This window comes from Nematolebias whitei, chromosome 23, assembly GCF_014905685.2.
Source record: "Nematolebias whitei isolate Nwh7 chromosome 23, NemWhi1, whole genome shotgun sequence".
In the NCBI taxonomy this organism is placed as follows: domain Eukaryota; kingdom Metazoa; phylum Chordata; class Actinopteri; order Cyprinodontiformes; family Rivulidae; genus Nematolebias; species Nematolebias whitei.
The window spans coordinates 21,038,370-21,065,266 of NC_056520.1; the positions used below are offsets into that span (position 1 = coordinate 21,038,370).

A 26,897-nucleotide genomic window follows, 5' to 3' on the forward strand; every position below is an offset into this window, starting at 1 on the left:
GACAAAGACAAACATATCGATAGGTAGGTAGACAGACATATCGATAGCTAAGTAGACTGACAGACAGACAGACCAACAGATTGACCGACCGACAAACCGACAGACAAACCGATAAAAGATCAATAGGTAGATAGATAGACCGACAGACAGGTGACAGACAGACTGATAGATTGAAAGACTGATAGAAAGACTGACAGATTGAAAGACCAATAGTTAGATAGATAGACCGACCAACAGACAGACAGACAGACAGACTGATAGATTGAAAGACTGATAGAAAGACCAATAGATTGAAAGACCAATGGTTAGATAGATAGACCGACAGACAGACAGATTGATAAGTAGACAGAAAGACCAACAGATAGATCGATTGACAGACTGACAGACCGACAAACAGATCGACAGATCGAAAGATAAATAGGTAGATAGACAGACCAACAGACAGACTGAAAGACATATAGACAGACAGACAGACAGACCGATAGATCGAAAGACCGATAAATCGAAAGACTGATAGGTAGATAGATAGACAGACCAACAGACAGACAGACCGATAGAACAAAAGACCGATAGGTAAATAGATAGACAGACCAACAGACAGACAGACAGACCGATAGATCGAAAGACCGATAGGTAAATAGATAGACAGACCAATAGACAGACAGAAAGACAAGAAAGAAAGACATATAGACCGACAGACAGACCAATAGACCGAAAGACCGATAAATTGAAAGACCGATAGATTGAAAGACCAATAGGTAGATAGACAGACCGACAGACAGACTGATAGATGGACCAGACAGACAGACCACATAGACTGATAGATTGATAGACCAATAGGTAGATAGATAGACAGATACTTTATAAATCGCTGGGGGAGGTTTGAGGCATCCGGGCATCATGAGGCATCATGTTTATTATTTAAAAGAGGATGCATTTTACAAATTGAACAAATGTCTGAAAATGCAACCAGCGAATAAAACTTTTCTTTAACTTGGAGTTGGAAATTATCAGCTTAAAAAAACATAATTTTGACAGTAATATGATATTTCATGTTTCCTGACAGCAAACCGAATACGGAGCAGAACCGGAGCGTCTGATGCCACATTTCTCTGCCATGGAAACCCCCTCCAGAGGGAGAGCGCCTGTGGCTGCTGACTTCTGCTGCTACATGTTGTGTTTTCCTCTTGTTCCCTGCAGCTTTGGCCCCCCTGCTGGCTGCAACATGACTTTTCCATCACTAATAATGCACTCAAATCTGTCACACTCTTCTTTTTCAGCACACTTTAAATATAGCTGCGTATAATGAGAAGACTCCATCTGATATGAACGCATGCAACAAGCCAGCCCCAGTTTCTTGCACACAAATTGTCTGATAATAGGAGTCTTACTTCGACTGGTCTGGTGAGGGAGGAATGTGGGAGTCCGTTCAGCTACAGGGGAGAGCTCCTTCCCCACAGGGCTCAGAATGCAATAGAGGGGGGAGGACAGGGATGAAGCTGCTGCAAGAAAGGCATAAACACAAGGTTCAAACTACACAAGCTCAAGTTCAAACACAAGAATCAAAGCTAGGACTCAGTTATTACAATAAGAGCATTTAAAATATTAAAATGTTGCCTCTGTTTGACTACCGTGTCTTTCAGCCGGTTGGGGAGTTGAGCAGGGTTTGACTGAGGGGGCAGTGTCGATGGAAGACACACCGACAGCTGGAGTTGAAGGGGATCCGGGGAAGGAGGTGGTGGAAGGGATGGACAGGGAGCTACGCCACCTGGAGACTGAGGAGGAGGAGAGGGAAGAAGGTAAACAAGAAAAACAGGCATTGTGTCTGGCTTCACAGAGAGCAGCAGTTACCTCACCGACAGTGTCAGACACTCACTGCTCCATCCAGCACAGAGGACAAAAGCTGGTTCTGACACAACAGAGCTGCTCAGACTCTGCAGCTGTACCTGGTGCTGACTGTCACATACACACACATACACACACACACTGTATAGCTAGTACAGCTAATTTCCATTGAAAACAAAGTGAGGACCAGGAAAATGTCCTCACTTCCCAAAAATGACCTCACTTTGTTGGTTAAAAACATATGGTGGTCCTCACTCTGTACCTGAAACAAGAACATGCACACACATGTGTGCAGATGAATAAATACTGCATCCTGTGCCTTCTTCTACACGCTGACAGAGCTGCAGACACTGGATCTCTCTTCTTTACCTGTCGTGAATAATACGCCACTTTGCTACAGAAGAGGGGGCGCGTTTCTTTTATGTAAATCGTTTCTATAGCAACAACTCTAAACCTCAAGCGGGGAGAGCTGGTGGGAGCATTTCTCTGCAGCTATAAGACATGCATTGGCTTCGGGAGGGTAACACCAGCTGATGCAATGACACGAGCAGCTGCAGCAACTTCAGCAGGAGCTCCACCGCTGTGACACAAATCTTCACTAATGCCATTGTGAGAGAGGGTTAGGTGAAAAGACACGGACCACAAAGAAAACAGATCAGTAAACTAAATTACTGTGGAAAGTCCTTGCGGCTGAAGACTGGCTGTGAGGTTGATTGTCATCAAAATGCCAAAGGGTCAAAATGTTTTCCAGATTAATTTAGTTGATCAAAATACATAATAATAATAATAACTAGAGAAATTGCATTTCCCACAAAAATGCGGCATGAATGTTTATTGATGAAGAATTTGCTAAAAAAACAGCTGAAATTAGCTAAAAACCTACTGAAATGGAGTTGAAATGGAAGAAGAAGCCTAAGTTGGCAGAAGAAAGCAGAAAGAACACCAATTAGCTGAATTAGGTTTAAAAAAGCAGAAATGAGAACAAAAATTACAAAATTAGCTATAAAAGAAAAAGCTGAAGAAATAAATGAAAAGTAGCTGAAAAGGCAGAAAGAAGCTTAAACTACCAGAAGCAAGTGGAAGTAGCTGAAAAGAGCTAAAAAAAAGTGGAATTACATGAAAAAGCAAAATTTAGCACAAAACAGCTAAAAAGTAGCTGAACTAGCAGAAAAAGCTGAAACTAGCAGAAATAAACCGAAAGGAGCATAACAAGCTGAAATTAGCAGAAAGAATTTAATTAGACTAAAAGTAGCAGAAATTACCACGAAAAATTTGAATATCTGAGAACAGCTTAAATTAGCTAAAAATGCTAACAATGTAGATGAAAAGGTAGAACAAGTTTAAAAGAAGAAAGCAGAAAGAACACAAGTTAACTGAATTAGACTAAAAGAAGCAGAAATCAAAATCAAAAATCAGCTTTATTATCAATTCACCGAGATACAATGAGAACATACAGTCGTCCAAAAGATGGGCGGAGTGCACGAAGCTGCTGCTATGATGGCGCTGCCTCTTATCTTTTTTAGAATACATTTTTTTAGATAGAAAAAGGGACAAAGCCATGAGGAGAGAGTTGTAGTATTACAAAAAAGATCTCTTCACACCATGTCCTATCAGGACACAATTTAAGACATAAAAACTCTCTGCCAGCTAAAGCACATTTATGAACACGTTACATATGCATTTGACGACGAGGTGGTCCATGAAGCACCAACAGAATGTTCATTGTCCTGATAAGATGATGGTCAGCCGGCACAGTTCTGATAAGCCCCCACAGAAGTTGTTGTTGTTGGTGGTGGGGGTGGGGGTGGGGGGGTGGGGGTAGACAAAGCTTTTCCTTAGTTTACACATTTCCCAGGAGAAATTGATACATCAGCCTGTTTTTGAGGGCAACCGGGGGAGTCAGATTCATATAGGCCACAATTGTTGATTTTTTTCAGGCAGACTATTTTTCTTGTCAGCCTTGAGTCTTATTGATACTTTCAAGATCCAAAATGGACAGATTAGGGTGCATTCTACTGGTCCGTGCTTACAAGCCCCTCCTAGGTTGTTTCATGCTGGCAAATCCCAAAGCTGCAGGTGGCCTGTGATTCTCACAAATCACTTCCATCTTACAGTTTAGCTCATAAATCAGCTTATTTTGAGTCCTCAAAGCACAAACCAAACCTTCACAAGCAGACGGTCTGATAAGGGCCAAATTAGCTGCAGCCAGAAGAAATGGTTCAGGCATCTGGTCAAAAGGCCCCCTGGGTGCCTCTCTAGGGAGGTGCTTCAGGTATGTCTGACTTGGAGGAGACCCTGGGGAAGACCCAGGACATGCTGGAGAGACTATGTCTCTCGGTTGGCCTGGAAAAGCCTTGGAATCCTCCCAGAAGAGCTGGAAGAGGTGGCTGTGGAAAGAGAGATCTGGACCTCCCTGCTCAAACTGCTGCCCCTGCGACCCGACTTTGGAACAAGCGGAAGATGATGGATGGATGGATTTGAATTTCTCTGGCCAAACTGCAGTGATTCAAAAACATCAGCACATTGTTTCCACAGATCCTTTCTTCTCAGGACATCAGATTGTGTTTTAAAGACCTTTGAATCTCCAGAAGCCTGCTGGTGAGAGCAGACATCCACAGCAGACATCTTCTTCCATCTTTATTTAGCTGAAACAAGTAATTATCAACGGGGTCACCGCCAAGCTGCAATTTTTGTAGTTAAAAAATAAAATAAAATAATTAAACTATCACCTTCCTACATCCCCATCTGGAGCCACCTACAGAGGAACTCTTAATCATCTTAAAATATTTCAGAACAGAGAAGTGCTCTCAGAAATTATGAGAGAAAAGTCTGGTGGTTAAGCATCTCTCGGCTGTGAATCATTATATTATAATAGTACTGAACATGTCCAATGTCCAAGGAGAGGTATTAAAACTTTATTATCACAATGTCAGGTGTTTCAGATTTACCCCTCATCACCAAAGATATACAGCCTTTACAACTACAAGAGTCATTTTCAAACATTTCCCCTACAACATAAAATCTGTACAGAGCCACAAAATTTACTTGGCCTTCAGAATTTAAAATAAAATATTAAATAAATCTTCATTTTATAAACACTATAAAACAATATGCAATGTGGCAGTTTTATAAAAAGTGTCAAGTATTTACACAGAGCCACTCATTTCATTCATTAGTTGTAAGTAGCTGCTTATTTTGCTCATTTGGAAATTATTAAAATAAATAGCAAATTTAGAAATAAAAAATTGAGAAATTGAATTTCCAGCAAAAATGCAGTGTGAATACAGTGTGAAATGCCAAGATGGCTGCGCTCTTGGGAGTCGCAGCTGCACAGGCTCCTGGTGCAATCTCAGCTTTTAGGAGTTTTGAAATTGACTCCGAGCCTGACTCCGCACGCTTTGTGTGTGTGAATTATAGCTGAATCAAACTGATGAGAACAAGAGCAGATTTACCACAGAATACAGCAGTGATCAGCAATGATCTCAGATCTACGCTTGGCAAAATGCAGATCCTAAAGTCATCTACCTGGAAGCTTCAGCAGAGCTGCTCTAACGGGAAGAGGAAGCGCTGTTCCCGGCTTAAGAAGCAAGGTTGCCGGGCGAGGGTGCAAGTAAGGCTAAACGCTAATGCTAAGGCTGGTAAACTACAGATACCTTCTCTCTTTCTGTCGAACGTCCGCTCTTTGGACAACAAGATGGATTTGTTTCGTCTGAGAGTGGGTACCTCAAAGGAGATGAGGAAATGTGCAGTGCTTTGTCTCACTGAATCATGGCTTAACAGCGACATGCTGGACTCAGCGTTCCAGCTGGATGATAGACTTTTTTTCCGAGCGGACTGCTGCAGGGAGCTAACGGGGAAATCAGGGAGAGGCGGAGTATGCATTTACGTGAGTAAAAGTTGATGTACAAACAGTACTCTGATAAAACAGCTCATGCTGCAAGGCTTTGGAGCAGCTAACAGTAGAATGTCAAACACATTATCTACCCTGCGAGTTCACGGTGGTGTTCATAACAGTTGTTTACATAGTCCCGGATGCTAATGTTACAGATGCTCTGCATGATGCTGCATAATTTTAGCTCGTTGCAAAACAAACACCCTGAGGCTCTTTACATGGGAGCTGGTAGTGATGTAACGGTACACATGGGTGTACTGAATCGTTTCGGTACAGCATGTTTGGTTCGGTACACGTGTGTACCGTTTCAGTTATTTATTTCACTCATTAAATTTTATTAACAAGAGATTATGTGCCACGGAATTAAAGTTCCTATGCGTGTTTCAGCACGGAGCTATTATCTTGTAGCACGCGTAGCATTAGCAGCCTAGCAGGTAACGAACAAGCCATCTCGTTGCAGTCTCCTGTTTGGGAACATTATGGCTTTCTTGTTAAAAGACAAGTGCAAATCCAAAACTGTGTGTCAACGTTGTTTCATGGTGATTGGATCTACTGCAGGCAACACGTCTAACTTGTTAACGCAGTTGAAACAACATCATTCGAATGTGAACATAGCTTGGTACAAAGACCGATAGCAGCATTTAAACAACCTTTATCAGGTAATTCAGATAGGTACAAAGCAATAACAAAAGGTGTAGGAGTTTTGAAAGCTCTGGATCTACGTCCGAATGTTGTTGCTGCGCAAACTTTAAGCATATGATTAAAGTTCTTTAGCCCCGCTGCCTATGACATCTCACCACGTCAACACTTCAGGCAAAGAGTTGTAGCAGCACTTTATGAAAAACTAAAACTGATCGTCAACAAGTCCAATCCCAGATTTAAAGCCCTGCCACATGATGATAAATGAGAGAGGATATTCAACCACCTCATATGATGACCGTGCAAGAAGAGGTATTGTTACTGTATTATTGTGATCTAATTAACTTCTTTAATTTAAAAGTATAATCTTATTAACTCAATTTTTTATCTGTGTTGTTTGCAGTCTGAGGATGATAGCAGCTGAGTCTTCTTCAGCCACCAGATCACCTCCAGCTAAGAAGTCTGTAATGACTGAACTTGTTTACTTGGCATATTTACAAAAGGCATATTTTCAAAATAAACATTTTGTAAGTCTTTATTTTGGTCTTTTTTGTATCAAAAATTAACCGAACCGAGCCCTCCTTGAAATTGAACCGAACCAAAATGTGATTTTAGCACACCAATACACCCCTAGTAGCTGGTGACTTTAATCACGTAAATCTAAAGGACTGCCTGCCAAGATTTTAGCAGCATGTTTCCATACCAACACGTGAAAACAACATGCTGGACCGTGTTTACACGAACGTACGGGATGCATACAAAGCCACCCCCTGCCCCAACCTAGGACTCTCTAATCATATCTCCATCTTCCTGGTCCCTGCTTACCTCCCCCTGCTGAGACGCTATGACTGATACAAAAGAAAGTTAAATCTTGGATGAAGAATGGTGACACCATACTGAAAGACTGTTTTGCATGCACAGATTGGCATATATTCAGAGTAGGTGCTGAAAATGAGGGGGCGATAGACCTGGAGGAATACACATCCTCAGTCCTGGGGTACATTAGCAAATATGATGATGATGTCACTACCATCAGATATATCATCAGATATATTAAGAGCTACCCAAACAGGAAGCCTTGGCTGAATGTAAAGGTTTGCACCCCGCAGGAAGCCAGGAACACTGCCTTCAGGTCTGGCAACTCACAGGAGCTGAGAAGGACAAGGAAAGAGCTGGTTGCTGGTATTAAGAGGACCATTGCCACATATGCACAGAGGATTGAGGGTCAGTTCACCTCACAAGACCCACAGGGCATGTGGAAGGGCATTAAGCGTATAACAGATGATAAAGGCAGAGGTGCACAATGCCCGAGGGACTCATCACTGCCTGATGCCCTTAACAAGTTATATGCATGCTTTGAAGACCCAAACAAACCACCCAGCACCAGACTCATCACATCACCAGAAGAAGAGTTTCTCAGCCTGACCTCAGCCAAAATGAGGAGTACTTTCAAGAGGATTAATCCTCACAAAGCAACTGGCCCAGATGACATACCCAGGAAGGTGCTGAAAGAATGTGCCGATCAGCTCTGCGAGATGCAAGCAGACATCTTTAACTCCTCACTCACCCTGGCAATAGTTCCCACCTGAATCATCCCAGTCCCAAAGAGCTCTACAGTGACTGGTCTGAATGACTATCGGCCAGTAGCCCTCACCCCGATAGTCGCTAAATGCTTAAAAAAACTGGTCATGACCCACATCAAACCAACCATTAACGAGGACCCTCACCAGTACGCATATTGTGAGAATCAATCAACAGAAGATGCCATCTCCTCTGTGGTCCACACTGCTCTCACCCACCTGGAGCAGAAGGCCTCTTACGTCCGTATGCTCTTTGTGGACTTCACGTCTGTCTTCAATACCATGATCCCCAAAACCCTGATGGACAAACTACTCACACTAGGATTAAGCCCCTCCATTTGCAACTGGGTCCTAGACTTCTTAACATAGAGACCACAGTCTGTGAGGATCCACAACTTCTCCTCCTCCACCATAACCCTCAGCACTGGCTCCCCTCAGGGCTGTGTGCTGAGCCCTCTCCTGTTCACTCTGATTACATATGACTGTGCACATACCCATCCAGACTGTTATATTGTAAAGTTTGTAGATGATACAGCGGTGGTGGGATGAATCACAAACAATGATGAGTCCAGCTACAGACAGGGGGTGGAACACCTAGAGAGCTGGTGCAGGAAGAACAACCTTCACATCAATGTGAAGAAGATGGAGATGGCCGTGACTTTAGACAGAACAAACACACCTAACCCCTGAACATAGGAGGATCTGCAGTGGAAGTGGTCCCCTGCTACAAGTACTTGGGTGTGCAACTGAACAACAGCCTCAGCTGGGGCAACAACACCACCAGCCTGATCAAGAAAGCACATCAGAGACTCTAATTCCTTAGGTGGCTGAGGTGAGTTGGTCTGGGAAGCTCAGTCCTCACCTCCTTCTACAGGTGTGCAATGGAGATCATCCTGTGCTCCAGCATCAACGTGTGGCATGGAGGCTGCACAGCTGCAGAAAGAAAAGCTTTGCAGAGAGTGGTGAAGGCTGCACAGAAGTCTGTTGGAGTGAGCGTCCCCACCATCACAGACATCTACACCTCTAGATGCAGGAAGAGGGCAACATGTATCATGAAGGACCCCACTCTCCCAGCACACACACTTTTTGCCCCGCTCCCCTCAGGCAGGAGGTTGAGGAGCATTAAGTGTAAAACTACTAGACTGAGGAACAGCTTCTATCCTGAGGCTGTTAGACTCATGAATATCTAACCAGGATGATCACTGTGAAAAAAAAATCACATTATGTTGCAGCTGATCTGTTTCATGTTGCTGTGTTGATTCATACTCATCTGCTCACACTGACTCATGTTCATACTGCTGTTCGGCATATTGTTTTTGTACTACTAGTGCTTAGTGTATTTTTAGTTAACATTTTACTTAGTTCATATCTTAGAACTTACTATTTTTCTTTTACATTTTATTGGATGGAACTGGGACCTTGTGTACACAATTTCATTCCACCTCATGTACCACATACGACAAATAAAGAACCTTGAATTCTTGAATGCTTGTTGCAGAAGAACTTGATGAAAAATAACCGAAAAACATGCTGAAATGTAACTGAAATGGAAGGACAATCGTAAATTACCAGAAGAATGCAGAAAGAAAAATATTTGATGAAATAGGTTTAAAGTAAGCAGAAATCAGCAAAAAATTCTAGAAAGTACCTAAAAAGGCAGAAAGATTTTTAAACTACCAGAAGAAAGTGGAAGTAGCTGAAATGAGCTACAAAAGTGTGGAATTAGCTGAGAATGCTAAAATTAGAATGAAATAGCTAAATAGTAGCAGAAATAAATGAAATTAGCAGAAATAAGCTGAACGGAGCAGAACAAGCAGAAATTAAAAAAAGTTAATTAGGCTGAAAGTAGTGAAAGCACCACAAAAAACTTGAATTTATCAGAAAACAGCTTAAATTAGCTAAAAATGCAAAAAATCTAGATGAAAAGGTAGAACAAGCTTAAATTAGCAGAAAAAAGCAAAAAGAACGTTTGCCCAGTTAGACTGAAAGAAGCAGAAATTAGCAGAAAAAGTGGAAATAATCTGAAAAAGCTGAAATTAGCAACAACAACAACAACAAAAAACCAGCTGAAAAGTCACTAAAAAAGCAGAAAGAAGCTAAAATTACCAGAAGGAAGTGGAGAGAGCACATTTCTGCTGGATTAGGCTGAAAAAAGTTTAAATGATGCAAAAAAAATAAAAATAAAAATGTGGAAATAGCTACAAAAGGTCAAATTACCATAAAATGGCTAAATAGTAGCTGAAAAGGCAGAAAAAGCTGAAACTTGCAGAAATAAGCTGAAAGGAGCATAACAAGCTGAAATCAGCAGAAAGAAGTTAAAACTACAAAAATGTTGTAGTTAGCAGAAAAAAAACGGAAAGGAGCACAAAACAGCTGAAAAAAACAGCTGAAATTAGCTGAAAATTATTGGAAAAAAGTTTAAGTTTGCACAAAAAAGTTGAAAGAAGCTGAAGCAGAAAATATGTGAAAGGAGCAGTAAAAGGTTGTAAACAGATCCAAAGATGTGAAGGATGGAAAATGAGCTCAATTCATTTTTTATGAGAAAAATGGCAGAAAAGGCTAAATATTTCAAAAAGCTAAAGTTGCGCCAATACCAAAAGTCATAGCAGGATTGCCCTGAAAGAGCTGAACGTTTTGATATGATTTGTTGAAATATCACAAAAACTGCGAGACAAGAATCGAGCCTAAAATCGTACAGAAGAAAAACGGATCACAATAGTGTGAATGCTTCATAAGCTTTCACACAACAAGAGGTATGTCGATGTCCCCAGTCTCTGATGGATTTGAATAGTGAATGTTTGTAGTTTTCAAGATGACATTTCTTTGGATTGCAACTGAAGAGGGAACGCAAGTAAACCTTAATGTTTTTGGTGCAAGACATGGGTCAAATGGGTAGGAGTTACACTGTAGAGAAGAACAGACGTAGATTTTTTTTTGTTTTTATTTTGCATTGGTGAGGCAATGCAGAGTGACATATCCTGGTGAGTGGATATGGTGGTGACCATTTTGAATTTTGATGTGTCAACCCAATATTTGATAGTAACCTTTCTTATGCCTAGATGCAACCACACCAAAATGCAAGTCAGCACATTGCTTATTTTTGAAGTTATCCAGCTCATTGTGTTAACATACAGTGCATCCATAAAGTATTCACAACACTTCACTTTTTCCACATTTTATGTTACAGCCTTATTCCAAATTGTATTAAATTAATCTTTCATCAAAATTCTACACACAACACCCCTTTATGACAATGTGAAAAAAGATATTCGAGATTTTTGCTAATTTAATAACAATAGAAAACTGAGAAATCCCATTTAAGTAAGTATCCACAGCCTTTGCCATGAAGCTCCAAATTGAGCTCAGGTCCATCCTGTTTCCACTGATGATCCTTGAGATGTTTCTACAACTTAAATGGAGCCCACATGTGGTAAATTCAATTGATTGGACTTGATTTGGAAAGGCCCACACTGTCGGGTCCCATAGTTGACGGCGCATGTCAGAGCCCATACACAAAGCATACAGTCAAAGGAATTGTCTGTAGACCTCCAAGACAGGATTGTATTAAGGCACAAATCTGTGGAAAGATACAGAAAAATGTCTGCTGCCTTGAAGGTCCGAATGAGCACAGTGGCTTCCAGCAGTCGTAAATGGAAGAAGTTTGGAACCACCAGGACTCTTCCTAGAGCTGGCCGGCTGTTTAAACTGAGCAATCGGGGGAGAAGGGTCTTAGTCAAACTGCCCCACAGATTTTTTTTCTTCCATTTACCTTTATTTACACAGGTAGTCTCATTGAGCCATGAGAACTCATTTTCAAGAGAGACCTGTTTAAGGAGCAGATGGGGTTAAGGGCCTTGCTCATGGATCCAGAGTGGGGCAAATGAGGGTGGGAGCAGGTGTGGGTGCTTCACCTACCTCACCCACATTTTTGATGTTGTCGGTACCGGGGCTTGAGCTGGCGATCTTCCAATCACAGGCCCACCTTCTCTAACCTCTGCTCCACCACTCCCCCCCTGACCTGCAGAGTTTAATGTACCATATTTTTCGCCTTATAAGTTGCAGTTTTTTGCATAATTTACATGCCCTGCGACTTATAGGCCAAAGCGACATATTTATGGATATTTTCCCATATTTATAAACCAATTTTTGGCTGTGATATGACCGTTTCCATTCATTCTGACTGAAAAAAAAATTGAGCAGTACCACTTTCAGCCACTTGATGGCAGCAGAGTAGTAGTGGTAGTATGGCATGCCGTTGCATCATGTAATAGGAAAACGTGGCTATAATGACAAATTCAAAAAAGTTCAAGACAAAAACAACTGGACTTTATTTATTATATGTTATACTTTGTTTTTTTCTTGAACTTTTTTGAATTTATCATGTCCTAGGTGACTGAAAATCTTCACCAGCTATTAATGACACAATCCGCTTGCCTTTGTCCCCCCACCTTCGTTCTGCTCGCTGCTTGGAACCGTCAAACCAGCTGCACAGCCTTGGCAAAAAGCAGCTAATTTGACCATTAAAGTGCATTTACTAAGCAAACGTTAGACTGAGACAAACCTTTATTATAATTTCGAGCAAACAAATAATTGTGTTTAAGTGTTAATCTTGTTAAATTCTTGTTAAAGTCCTCACATGCACGCTCTTGCAGCCACCATTTGGCAGCCCATCGATTTTTGGCATAACACCAGCCCACATTTCCGGGTTGTCAGCGGTGACGCGAAATAAACGCGACGCGTCCGTGGTGATGCATAATAGATTAAATTTATACAGCAAGCGACATATTTATAGATTTTTCCACTTTATTAGACAAATATGGACTGATGAAACTTATGGGGCAGAGCGACGTGTACAGCGGAAAATACAGTAGCTCAGTGGGCATCCATCTCCACATGACACACTGACTTCACAAACATGGTTCATATGCATCAGACATCACAAGTAGGCCTTCAGTTCAAGATAATAGTGTTTTTGGAGATGGTTCGGTTGTTTTGGGAGACAATTAAGTTGCTTGTTCTCAGGGCAGAGGGGAAAAATGTTCTCATCCACAATAATAAAGCACAATAAAAACATTCAAAACCTTTGACTGAAAATTCTCTAACACTGACTTAAGATTTTCTTTCTTTTTATCTTTAGCTGGTGGGAACTAATAGCAGCCCACCGCAGTGATACTTTATCAGCAGAACACATAATTTTGACCGTGTAGGAAAAAGACGCATCATGTCTTCATTAAAGTCTTTTGAATGATGAAGATGTCCGTTTAGCAAAAGCTATGGGAGGTGTTGTGTAACTTCTCACTTTACATGTAAAAAAAACCCCACAATCAACTCTAAATGCACCAAACAACAACTGCAAGCGTCATGAGATGATCCTCTCAATCAGGTCAGCAGTCAGTAAAGTTTAGAATCCATGTTTAAAAAGTCCATTCTGTCTCATGAGGTAACTATGGCAACATTAAAATCAGACCAATAAAACGTGGCTTCGGATCGACACTCTGTTCTCTACAGCCAGCTGACACAACAGTGTGTTTTAACCAATGTTTAGCTTCCTGTTTTACTTCCTGAAATCAGTTTCCTTCTTTGTCCGTGTTGCTCTCTGGGAGAAAGAGCTTCTGTAATCAGATGGGCACGTCAGGTGACTCCGGTCTGATCTGCTTAATGCTATTAATGTGTTCAGCTTTACCGTCCTGCTGAGCCTCATTGCAGTGATGAAGGTAATCCGACTGATGGGCTCTCTTGTAAATGGTCTCTGGAGTCCTGCACCACCAGGACCAGGTGGTTCTGTAAAACCCACTCTGGCTGCCGTTTATGAACAATCTAGTTAGTCACCATTGGCTGAAATGGTTTAAAAAGTATTACTCTGAACTCTGAATTATTACTGATGAACATTTCATATCTAGGCTCTTCACTTCAATTTCCAACGTTTAATCGTACTATATCACCACTGGTCGAGATTTCAGCTACAGTATGTACACGATCCTGCTGGTGGTCTCATCATACAGCTAGTGCTGATGTTCTATCCTACAAGATCCTCCTCTAAACTCTCTTTGTTGAATGTAACTGGGACCCTGTGTACATAGTTTTGTTCCACCTCATGTACAACATGTGATGTGAATGACAAAAAAGAACCTTGAATCCTTGAATCCTAAACCATACTGCATTAATACACTCATCCAAACTATTAACCTCTGCCAAAGAGTTAGGTTCATCAGATCCATGGAGATCTAAGTTCCCTTACTCTTTTTCCCCCTCACATGCTACCTTCTCAATAACAGGCGGCAGTTGGCAATTTCGACACCTACTCAAGTGTCTGACGCCACAGCCGTTGAACCACTGGGCATCTGGCTGAGATCCGATAAGAGGTTTGAGGGCATCAGCTGCCAAGGTACTATACACAAACTGTTGTTGTATGTGGATGATTTACTCCTTTATACATCAAATCTAACTACATCACTCCCAGTGGCTCTACACATTTTAAAACAATATGGCCAACTCTTTGGCTATAAAATTAACCTTGGAAAGAACGAGTTATTTACAGTGAGGTTGGCGATTTGCCGATTTACAAAGCACCCTTTAAGAGAGAGGACAACTGTGTCATATATTTAGGTGTGACCATAACCATGTCTCTGTTCAATATACTCAATAAAAAATCTCCCCTTTCTTGGTAAAGTAGTGGAAGAGTTTGATAGATGGTCCATGCTACCTTTATCACTAGCTAGCAAGTGGAACCTCATTAAAATGAGGTATTGCCAGAGAAGATTCTTCTTCTTCTTTCGTTTTTTTCCCTCTTGAGGGGTTGTCATAGCGAGTCATCCTCCTCCATCTCGCTCTGTCTTGACTCCAACTATCTCCATGTCTTCTCTAACTGCATCCATATTTCTTTTATTTGGCCTTCCTCTTTGTCTTTTTCCTAGCAGCTGCATTTCTAACATCCTTCTACCAGTATACCCACTGCCCCTCCTCTGGACATGTCCAAACCATCTTAGTTTGGCGTCTCTAACTTTAGCTCCCAATTGTTCAACCTGTGCTGTACCTCTGATCCATCCTTGTTACTCCTAAGGAGAACCTCAACATTTTTATTTAAACCAATTCCAGTTCTTTCTCCTGTCTTTTTGTCAATGCCACTGTCTCCAGACCATACAACATAGCTGGTCTCACCACTGTCTTGTAAACGTTTCCTTTGACCTTTGTTGACATACTTTTGTCACAAATCACTACTGAAACTTTTCTCCATCCAGCCTGAATTCTCTTTAGCACCTCTTTACCACACTTCCCGTTCTCCTGGGCAGTTGACCTGCACCTTTGTGACCTCTGATCCATGTAGTCTCAAGGGCCCGGCATACTCCATCCGAAGCGCCAAAATGGGCTCTCATTGACGTAATTGCGTGACGAAAATTGGTTCGTTTTCTTTGTAGAGCAGCTTCGCAGAGTCGACAGTTCATCTTCGGGTGGAGTATGATGGGTCCTTTATTCATCTCATCCAAACCTTGATTGCACAATTCTCATAGGATCTTTGGTAAAATATTCAAACTTACACAAAAGTAAGTGATCATAAAGGTTTTCCTATATACCAACTAGAAAAACAGCCTCTACTGAAGATATTTTAAAATATATTCTTGATGCATCACGCTTCCTTCTGAAAATGTCTCTTCTGCAGAAAATAGAGCAATCACCAAACGTCCCATTTCATGCTACCGAAACCAGAAGAATGAGTTAACAATGAAATACTAGAATCATCATAGAATTTTATCTGACTGGAGTTTTCCGATCATACTTAGTCCAAGCGTCCTCAAGAGCAAAGGTCTGACTCACCTTGTTCCAGACGAAGGGACAAAGACCTCCTGGCGGCCTCAACCTCTGATTTGGGTCCATCCAGAACCTGCCGACACCACTGCAGAGGTGTGAGGGCATCGCTTGTGATCTCTTTGGCCTTGGATGTCACATATAACCTGGAAACAGAGATGACGAGACAAAAGACAAGACGAGACTGAAAATGAGAGAAATGTTTGATGGGTGATCATGTGACGTACATCACGTATCAAAACAACGGCACAAATTTGTCAAAATAACAACGATCAAAATGTCAAAAAGACAGTCCAATTTACGTTCACCAAAAAAAAAAAAAGTTTTCTCATTGTACAACAAAATAACTAAGAATTGAAGCACATGAAGGCAGTGGCAATGGAGATGGTACTCGACACGGGCGGGAAGGGGGGGCAGTGTTAGGATGCTTGAAAGAAGCGGAGCGTACTCTATTCACACAAGGTTATAAACACAAGTTTACTTATGTAGATGTTTAACAACGCGTTAAAATACACCAGGATGCAGGAATAGGCGTCACAACCATTATATGTGAAGGGAACTTGTCCACACCACATAAAAAAAACCCCGTTCATTTGGACCCCCCTCATTTACCATGAAACATTAGTTCAGTTGGCGCTGTTTCTATTACTTAAAGAACGTCATTCCACTTGATAAATAGGAGAATACTCAAACCACTAAAACTCCACTCCAGGTTTTCCAGGTTACCTACAACACTCCAGCAGCCTGCAGTGTTTCTCCTCTGCGTCTCCTGCGTTGGCAGGATGCACACAGGTGGAGGAGGTGGAGAATCTGTGTTGCCAACTTAGCAAGCTTAGTGCGGGCAGTTGTTGCCCAGTAGGGTTAGGATCATAGACATCTATACATGGTTAGGATGCTTTGAGAGAAGTGGAGCGCTACGTCTGTAGCATCTTAGCTTAGCATTAAGCTAAGTGTATGGCGCTGTAAGACGCTATGTGTTGAGGTGCATTAAAGTTGAAATGTCTTTAAAACCCACAGCTGAATTTACACAAACCTGGTGTGAAACATGCTTTCAATGTGTGGAATTAAAATAAGGAAATTAGGTGAAATGTTGCTGTTTTTGTGCAGTGTACACTTTTTTGGCACACTGGTGGTGTGTGCGTGCGCGTGCACACACTCCAAAAGTGTGTCTCCCCCCCACATTACAGATATTTCTGACGTCTAAGAGGAAATGGCATCTACTTTATTCAAAAGTTTCTGGGGGAGGACCCCCCTTTCCCCCAGCATTGTTTAGTTTACAAATTAAGCACTGAGTCTGGGTCAATACAACTTGGTGGTCAAGCCCCCTCTTGATCTGGTGCGGAGTGAGTTTGCAGCGTTCTTATTTGCAGTTATATTGGGGTGGGGGGTGGGGTTGTGTTTTAGGTATTTGCAGCATATTCTCTTTACGTTTCTTTCATTGATTGTGTGTTGTGTCGTCTATTTTCTGTTTAGCATAAGTTTTCTTTTGCTGCGTTTGTCAGTTGCATTTTTTTTTTTGCATTTGTGCGTTTCGGACTTAGCATCATTCGTGTGTTTGCACCTGTCAGCCACCGTAGTTTACATGTTGCTTTTGACTTGCAGTTGAAAGTTTGACAAGAAAGGAGAAACTGCTATATTAAGACTCCCCTTCCTCTTTTTTGATTTTTTAAAAACCTTTCCTGCTGCATGGCGGCACATTCAGCAAACAAAACAAGTCAAAGATCTGTACAAAGCACCAAAATCAATTTCGTCACATTCTCATGACTCTAGTTGCTGCTTTAGAAAAACTGAAAAAAATGCAAAGCTGCTCTAAGTTTTTCGGTCTCAGAAACGATCAGCGTATTCTGTTGTTAAAGGACACAGTCCTGACTTCATCTTTCCTCTGTGTCACCACCGTCTCTCCTTTTTGGTACAAGTATCTTGAAAAAGCTAGTGCTCTTCTCAGATGGAAGGGAATCGGATTATTCTGACAGCCCTGAACTCCCGCTCTTCGATTCTGCTCTGCAGGCTCCACAGCTTGGTCTGAATTATAGATTAAAACCTGCTGCAGACATCAGGAGTCTGACCTGAAGGTGGACGGGGCAACCACACAAACACACCAGCCTTAAAGTCTGAACATCTGAAAAGCCCCAGTCTGCATCCTGCAATAAGAACATGAATTATTGTGTGAATGTTTATGAAGCATTCACACGATTATGATCCATTTTTCTTCCGTACATTTCTCAGCATCTTTCTCGTTCCACAAATTTTGTGCTATTTTCAACAAATCATATTTCAAAACGCCAAAGTTCATGTTCATTAATCCAAGTATAATGCTCAGTCAGGTCATCTGGATGGTTTCTTTTGTTGCTGAGACATTTCGTCCTTCATCCGAAGGACTTATTCAATCTGAGAAGCCACCAAGCCAAACTGAATCCCACAAACAGCTCACTCCCAGAGTGGAAAAAAAAAGACAGTTGTCTAGTGATAAGATGGCTTCTGGGGCCCGCCCTCTCCCCCGTCAACTCCTCTAAGGCAGCCATGCCAACTGAGCTCATTTTCTATCCACCAAATCTTTAGATCTGTTTACAACCTTTTACTGCTCCTTTCACATTTTGTTCAGCTTCCTTGTGGAAATTGTAACTTTTTTCAGCTACTTTCAGCTAATTTTAGCTGGGGTTTTTTTTCAGATGTTTTGTGCTTGTTTCAGGATCTTTATGCTAACTACAACATTTGTGTGCTTCCTCTAACGTCTTTATGCAAATTTCAGCTGGGTATGCTCCTTTCAGCTTATTTCTGCGTTTCAGCTTTTTCTGCTATTTCAGCTACTATTTAGCTGTTTTTATGCAAATGTTATCCTTTTCAGCTTATTTTGTTTTGTTGCACTCATTTAAACTTATTTCAGCCTAATTCAGCAAAAATGTGCTCTCTCCACTTCCTTCTGGTAATTTAAGCTTCTTTCTGCTTTTTTTTAGCTACTTTTTTTAACTGATATTTGCTAATTTCTGCTTTTTTTCCAGATAATTTCCACTTGTTTGTGCTCATTTCAGCTTCTTTCAGCATAATTGGGCAAACATGTTCCTTCTGCTATATTCTGCAAATTTAAGCTTGATCTATCTTTTCAGCTAGATTTTTAGCATATTTTAGCTATTATTCAGCTATTTTCAGATACATTCAAGTTTTTCATGGTAAGTGCTGCTACTTTTAACCTAATTAAAATATTTCTGGTAATTTCAACTTGTTCTGCTCCTTTCAGCTTATTTATGCTAGTTTCAGTTATTTCAGCCACTATTTAGATGTTTTTATTCTAATATTAGCTTTTTCAGCTAATTCCACATTTTTTGCACTCATTTCAGCTTTTGTATTCTATCTGCTTTCTCCAGCTGATTTATGCTTGTTCTACATTTTCAGATACGTTTCAGCATTTTTTTTTTAGCTAATTTCAGCCGTTTTTCAGCAAGCTCTTCGGCTATAATCATTTACACTGCATTTTCGCAGGAAATGCAGTTTCTCTATAGCTTCTTCTTGTTTAAAAATAATTTTGGGCTTTTATTTCTAAGAAATTAAAGGCCTAGCATTCCTTGAAGGAGTGCATATCACCCACTGCTTTCCATGTAATGATGAGAAATTCAAACTTGTCCATTTTCTTTACCCACTAATTCCTTTCCAGATCACTGGTGCCCATACCCAGCAGTCACAGTGAGAGAAGCGGGACATGTCTCCAGTCCATCACAGGGACACAGACAAGACACATGACAAACAACCACTCACTCTCTCACTTAGGGACAATTTTAGAGTTAACATTTAGCCCAACAAGCTAACATTTCTATTATGTGGGAGGAAACCAGAGTACCCGGAGAAAAGCCATGCATGCACGGAGAGAACATGCAAACTTCACCTAGAAAGACCCCCGACCGGGATTTGGTCCAGCAGCCTTCATGCTGAGGCAGCAACTCTACCAACTGAGCCACCATTTTGGTCAATACTTAAAAATAATCACGTGTGGAAACTGTTAATGCTCTGAATAACTCTCAGCTACAGCCACTTTAAATTTTAGCTCAATAGCCGTAAAATTCACTGCGATGGTTGTCTTTGTTGTTTGTTGTGGTGGCCATCTTGAAATGGGTTGACTCCAAAGTAGTAGAAGTACACTCAATGATACTTTTGACAGTTTCTTTAAAATTCATCCAGTGGTTTAGGGCTGTATCACATACTGTTAATATATTGTGAGCTCAATATCACAAAGGACTGCTTGGACTGCGATACAAACTTGGCACAAAGAGTAAAGACGCTTGGGTTTGGTTGATTATTTCTTTGCTGTAACATTGCTTCTTGGCAATAAATCCTACAGTTTGACTGGAAAATGCATTTGTGGATTGAACAGCAAAGTTAATTGTGTTACGTCCATGAAAAACTTGCCAAATCTCTGCCAAACACTTATTTTGTTGATACGCCCTGTTCTGAGCTTCTGGTACAACCAGACACCTGATTATCAGGGTCTGCACTACAAAGCAACTTTACGCTGGTGTTCCACAAAACCAAGCTGGAGTGAGCTCTAGCATCATCTCCAAACTGAAAGCCAGGTTCTAACAGGGGATGTCAGAGACAAGCTGTGAAGTGGGTGAACCAAGAACATGACACCACACCGTCCTCACTGTTAGGAGTATGCAGTCTTCTACAGAGTATAAGTTGGGGACCGAGTGAAGCAAGGGAGGGCAGCCGACTTGGGACAAGAAAGTTGCGGTTCGACTCCTAGCCATTCCCACATATCGTGGGGTCTCTGAGCAAGACACCTAATCCCCAATTGTTTCCCGGGCGCTCAGTAGCTGCCCACTGTTCCAGCCAGGAGTGTCCAAGGTGCGATGGGTTAAATGCAGAGAACCAATTTCGTCATTGTATGGGAACATACAATAATGGCAACATACTTATATGTTGTACTTATAAGTTAAGGTTGACAGTACAATATGGTCGACACAGCCAATGTCCAGTCGCATTGAGCTGCCAGGAGGTCTGTATGTTCTTGTGTGCACTGGAACCTGATGATGTGGAGGAATTTTATGTTCAGCATTGGGGGAACCTAACAGGCTTTACATCAGTATCTTTATTGACAAGAAGCAAGAAATAATTCACCAAACACACAGTTTCTTACTACTGTACAGATACTTCTAAAAAAAATTAGCATATTGTGATAAAGGTCATTATTTTCCATAATGTCATGATAAAAATGAAACTTTCATATATTTCAGATTCATTGCACACCAACTGAAATATTTCAGGTCTTTAATTGTTTTAATACTGATGATTATGGCATACAGCTCATGAAAACCCAAAATGCCTGTCCCAAAAAATTAGCATATTTCATCCCACCAATGAAAGACAAGTGTTTTTAATACAAAAAACGCCAACCTTCAAATAATCATGTTCAGTTATGCACTCAATACTTGGTCGGGAATCTTTTTGCATGAATGACTGCTTCAATTGCGGCGTGGCATGGAGGCAATCAGCCTGTGGCACTGCTGAGGTGTTATGGAGGCCCAGGATGCTTCGATAGCGGCCTTAAGCTCATCCAGAGTGTTGGGTCTTGCGTCTCTCAACTTTCTCTTCACAATATCCCACAGGTTCTCTATGGGGTTCAGGTCAGGAGAGTTGGCAGGCCAATTGAGCACAGTAATACCATGGTCAGTAAACCATTTACCAGTGGTTTTGGCACTGTGAGCTGGAAAATGAAATCTTCATCTCCATAAAGCTTTTCAGCAGATGGAAGCATGAAGTGCTCCAAAATCTCCTGATAGCTAGCTGCATTGACCCTGCCCTTGATAAAACACAGTGCACCAACACCAGCAGCTGACATGGCACCCCAGACCATCACTGACTGTGGGTGCTTCACACTGGACTTCTGGCATTTTGGCATTTCCTTCTCCCCAGTCTTCCTCCAGACTCTGGCACCTTGATTTCTGAATGATATGCAAAATTTGCTTTCATCCGAAAAAAGTACTTTGGACCACTGAGCAACAGTCCAGTGCTGCTTCTCTGTAGCCCAGGTCAGGCGCTTCTGCCGCTGTTTCTGGTTCAAAAGTGGCTTGACCTGGGGAATACGGCACCTCTAGCCCATTTCCTGCACACGCCTGTGCACGGTGGCTCTGGATGTTTCTACTCCAGACTCAGTCCACTGCTTCCGCAGGTCCCCCAAGGTCTGGAATCAGCCCTTCTCCACAATCCTCCGCAGGGTCCGGTCAGCTCTTCTCGTTGTGCAGCGTTTTCTGCCACACCTTTCCCTTCCCACAGACTTCCCACTGAGGTGCCTTGATACAGCACTCTGGGAACAGCCTATTCGTTCAGCAATTTCTTTCTGTGTCTTACCCTCTTACTTGAGGGTGTCAATGATGGCCTTCCGGACAGCAGTCAGGTCGGCAGTCTTACCCATGATTGCGGTTTTGAGTAATGAACAAGGCTGGGAGTTTTTAAAAGCCTCAGGAATCTTTTGCAGGTGTTACGTCGTTGATTCAGATGGTTAGGTTAATAGCTTGTTTAGAGAACCTTTTCATGATATGCTAATTTTTTGGGACAGGCATTTTGGGTTTTCATGAGCTGTATGCCATAATCATCAGTATTAAAACAATTAAAGACCTGAAATATTTCAGTTGGTGTGCAATGAATCTGAAATATATGAAAGTTTCATTTTTATCATTACATTATGGAAAATAATGACCTTTATCACAACATGCTAATTTTTTGAGAAGGACCTGTATATGTCCATCCAGCCATCCCTTATATTTTACCCCCTTCTTTCTTTACGGGTCATGAGGGTCACTGGTGCTCATGTCCAACAGTCACTGTGCGAGAGGCGGTGGACACCATGGACAGGTCTCAAGTCCATCGCAGGGACACATAGAGACAAATGAGACAAACAACTATTCTCTCTCTCATTCACACCTAGGGACAATTCAGAGGTACCAATCAGCCTAACATGCATGTTTTTGGTCTGTGGGAGGAAACTAGAGTACCTGGAGAAAACCCACACATGCATGGAGAGAACTCTGCTCAGAAAGGCACCAGGCTGGGATTAAATCCAGCAGCAGCTCTACCAACTTTACCGCCCCCTTCTTACAGTATATGTGTGAAGCTTATTTCAAGTACAGAGCATCCATCTTCTGCATGCAAAATTGTTTTGGGTTAACCCAACAGACTCATTGCCATTGATGCCCACTCTTGTTTTAGAATTCAGGGGTTCCCAACCCTGGTCCTTGAAGAACACCTTCCTGCATGTTTTAGTAATTTCTCTGCTCCAACACACCTGATTCGATGGTTTATTTACTTCCTTAAGTTCAGCAGAAGTCTGTTAATCACCATTTCATTTAAATCAGATGTGTTGGAGCAGAGGAACAACTAAAACATGCAGGATGGTTGGTGTTCCTCAGGGACCACGGTTGGGAACCACTGTATTTAGACGACAGTAATGATGAAAACCTTATCGCCTACACGTCACCTTTCAATCGAGACTGTTAAAACTTTTCAAGCATGACAGCCCATATTTGATAGCATCAAGACTCTAATTAGGCAAAACCAACTAATTCTTGTGTTGAGCGCAGCCACCTTTGGGCTCAACTAGACCTGTCACGATAAACAATAAATCATTTAATCGCATGATAAATTAAAAAGTATCGACCTCATTTTCATTTATCGGCTTTATTGTTTCTTCGTGTTTCTCTCATTCTACTAAAGACACTAGTTGACTAAAGGCTCAACTTCGGTGCTCTTCACTGTCCCCTCCCTTTCTCTTTAAATCTGTTTTAACCGTCCATAATCGCGTTTTTGGATCGTTAAAAGCAGCTAAGCTGAGAAGCTAAGCTACGAGCTATGCTAACAGGCCGACCTCGGGGAATAAACCTTCATCTTGTCGAAGCTCCAAAATTCACGGTTGAAACCTGTGCCTTCGTCTGAAAAGTTGTTTGTCTCTGCAAAAAGAAGCTGAAAACTTGTTTACTGATTTTTAAATTTTTTTCTATTAAAAGCTTTGTGTGACAAATGCTATGCTAAAGAGCTAAAACCACATGGAGCATTTTTGAGAACCGAAAAACCGGAATGAAAGACAGCCCATGTCAAAAGGGGCCTCCCTCCCATTTATCTTAAAGAGACACGATGCTCACTCCCTCACCATCCATCCTTGGTTAAAAGTGTTATACTGCCATCCAGTGGTCAAAAAAAGGTACTACACTTAACAATTAGCCAACATTTCTTCTTAAATTTGACAATTACTAATTATTGCCAAATTTCAAACAATATTATCGTTTATCGCAATAATTTCTGAGACAATTAATCGCCCAGCAAAATTTGTTATCGTGACAGGCCTAGGCTCAACAACTCAACATAAACAAAATTCAGTTTTTTGCAATAGTTGCACTGATTTTGAAGTTAGTTACCCCAAAGTGATTTTTGTTTTCTCTTTCCGTAAATATGGACACTAAAACCAGGTCAGAGGAGTTATTCTAGAACTTTTTTCCTCCCCATGCTATAACAAAGATCTGCACTTGCCAGCATGCAAACGGCATTATTGCACATGAAGAGCAGCCTCTCCTTTAATTGCTGATGTTTTGTGAACAAATGGTTGGAATCTGGAGCCTGACTTCAAATATGAAGAAACAGAAACATTTGGAGGCTCCTGCATGACCTGAAAGCAACAAATGATGGGGTTTTAAAACAAAGGCTCCTCAGTTACCAGGTCTCATCAGATTCGTCTGAGCAGCTCAGAGAATCCAAGTCCAACAGCTCGAGCTCGTCCAGAACCGACGGTTCGGATGAGTCCTCCTCCTCCTCAGCACCAGCAGCTCCTTGAGGATGAAAATAGTCGAAAGGTTCCTCCGGAGGAGAAATTGAGCCCAGTAAGGACGAGTGACAAAGCAGGGTGGGCAGCGGGCTGGGGAGGCGGTACCCCCCGGGTGGAGGCAGGACGTGCCCGGCCCGGTTCCGCAGCTGCTCGTTCTGCCGCTCCAGTTTCCGGACCAGCTCCTGCAGCTTCTTCACCTCCAGCTCGGCGTTCAGGGTGTTGCTGTTGCAGTCCACCTCCGCCATGGCGGCGGGGTTCAGCACGGCTGCCTCCATGGCACCAGATTCTTGGATCAGGTTATGATGGGGGGGAGGGGGGCAGCGCCACCGTGCCACCAGCCGCGGTCGGTACCGGTGGTTTAGTCTGAAGGGTCCAGTAGACTGAGTCTTTTCGGGCTCCACCCCTCCACTGAACACACCCACACATCCCTGCCTCCCCCCTCCTCCCCGAACAAAGAGCTGATTACAGGTAAGGTGCACCTGTTAGTACCATCCGAACCGGACCTGTGCAGGATTTTAAAGCAGCAAACTAATTCAGAAGAAGTGCAGCATGCCGTTTGTTTCTAGTAAAAAAAAAAAAAATGCTTTCGAAAAGATTTACTTGTAAACAACTTATTTAAATCACGACTTAATTGCGACTGTGTAACAATTAGCCACCTGCTCATCATGATTAAATATTTGGCGACACCTGATGGTTGAAATAAGTTACTATACCTATATATATATATATATATATATATATATATATATATATACAGTATTTAAAATACTGTATATATATACACAATATTTAAAATACTGTATGTATGTATATAAACACTAAAGTATCAAGTTATGTTTCTGTAAGTTTTTTTTAGCTTCATACCGTCACCAAAAACTGAATAAAAGGCTTCGCTTTATATTTTTACCTTGTATTTGTTTCTTCGAAATAACGAATACATCTTTAATTATTAAGGCTAACAGCTTTAAGTTATTTTGTTTTGGCATTTTCAATCCATACATCCATGAAATTAATTGTTTGTGTTGCATTGTGGGTAATGCAGTGGGAAAAGTGAGGTGCTGTGCATACTTTGATGCATGTAGTGCACATCATTGCCATCAGCAACTCTTGGCAGGTATATTATGCCGTTGCGAAAACGCCTCTAGAATTAATTTGTCCAAGATAATACATCTCTCGTTGGTAAACTCACCCAAGGTTTACCGCCTCAGGTTTTGTTTTAGCAGTTCTTCATATCTTAGCCCAGGGGTCTGCAACTTCTGCGATAAAAAGAGCCCTTTTTGCCACTTCGCTTACTAATTACGACGCCCGCGAAACCTGCTACAACTGTGTAGTCAACTGGTGGCTCATGGACCTCTACAAGTTTGTTGGAGATGGCTTCCCCGGCCAGTGGGGTGATATATAATGAAAAATGTCCAATTATTTACATTTATTGATATATTTTTTTTACATTTTAATACAAAAAAGACCAGACTAATGTAAAGTTTTTTTTTTTAATTATAAAAATTAAAACAATCAACTCTGCAGGCTCTTAACTGTTGAAGAGTTATGGATCCTACTTAAACCATAAAGTTAAAGACAGTATGAAATTAGGCCAGTTTGTTGGATATCCAATTATATTTGTAAACAAACATACTTTTTACTTTGACTTCAGTTACTCACCACATTCCTTTTCAGCAGCTCGTCTTAAAATATATTCCAAAACATTTTGCTGGTTTCGAACGAAAGATCACGCTGTGAGACTGGAAGTTGACTTAAAGTGGCTAACAAGCTATAGCATGATGTTTTACGCCGTGTATTTGTACAGGAAATTTGCTGAAGTTTCAGTTTTGGTCAAAGTCTGACAGGGCCGCTGCAGAGGGACCAAAGAGCCACTTGTGGCCCCAGACCCACAGGTTGCAGAACTTAGAGCAAACTCTTAGCTGTCAAGTGTTGCAATGGAAATGTAGACACATGGTAATGTTTAAAGCACTGAAATAAAACATTTTAAATATGTAGTTTAACTTTTTTTTTTTTTAAATGACTCTATAAACTATAACAAGTATTAAATAAAGTACACATTTTTTAATACTTAACAGGCACAACTTTTTTTTGTGTGGTTAAAATATGTTTCACAACGACGCTTTTAATTTTATATAAATGGCCTAAATTCAAAACCAAGTTTGAATCTAGTCTAATTTGTTAGCAGGTAGCAAATGATTGATTTATATGAATTGATAATCATAATTATTTTTTATAAAACCAACAACACTTGCATTTTATCATAAAAACAAAATTTATTCACACATTTATAAACAATGCAATGTTGTTTTTTAATAGCACATCGCCATCTGGTGGC

The 26,897-nt window shown here is 41.3% G+C and overlaps 1 protein-coding gene across 1 annotated transcript in view; it reads right to left on the bottom strand.

Moving 5' to 3' along the window:
• LOC119428856 (SLAIN motif-containing protein 1) overlaps nt 1-24,837 on the bottom strand; it is a 32,214-nt gene extending 7,377 nt beyond the window's left edge. Inside the window, exons 1-4 of the mRNA XM_037696547.1 lie at nt 24,455-24,837; nt 15,769-15,905; nt 1,632-1,775; nt 1,392-1,502 (exon numbers count right to left, since the gene is read on the bottom strand). Coding sequence (XP_037552475.1) covers nt 1,392-1,502; nt 1,632-1,775; nt 15,769-15,905; nt 24,455-24,837 — 775 coding nt within the window. The remainder of the gene's footprint in view (nt 1-1,391; nt 1,503-1,631; nt 1,776-15,768; nt 15,906-24,454) is intronic.
• Nucleotides 24,838-26,897: the final 2,060 nt, after the last annotated feature.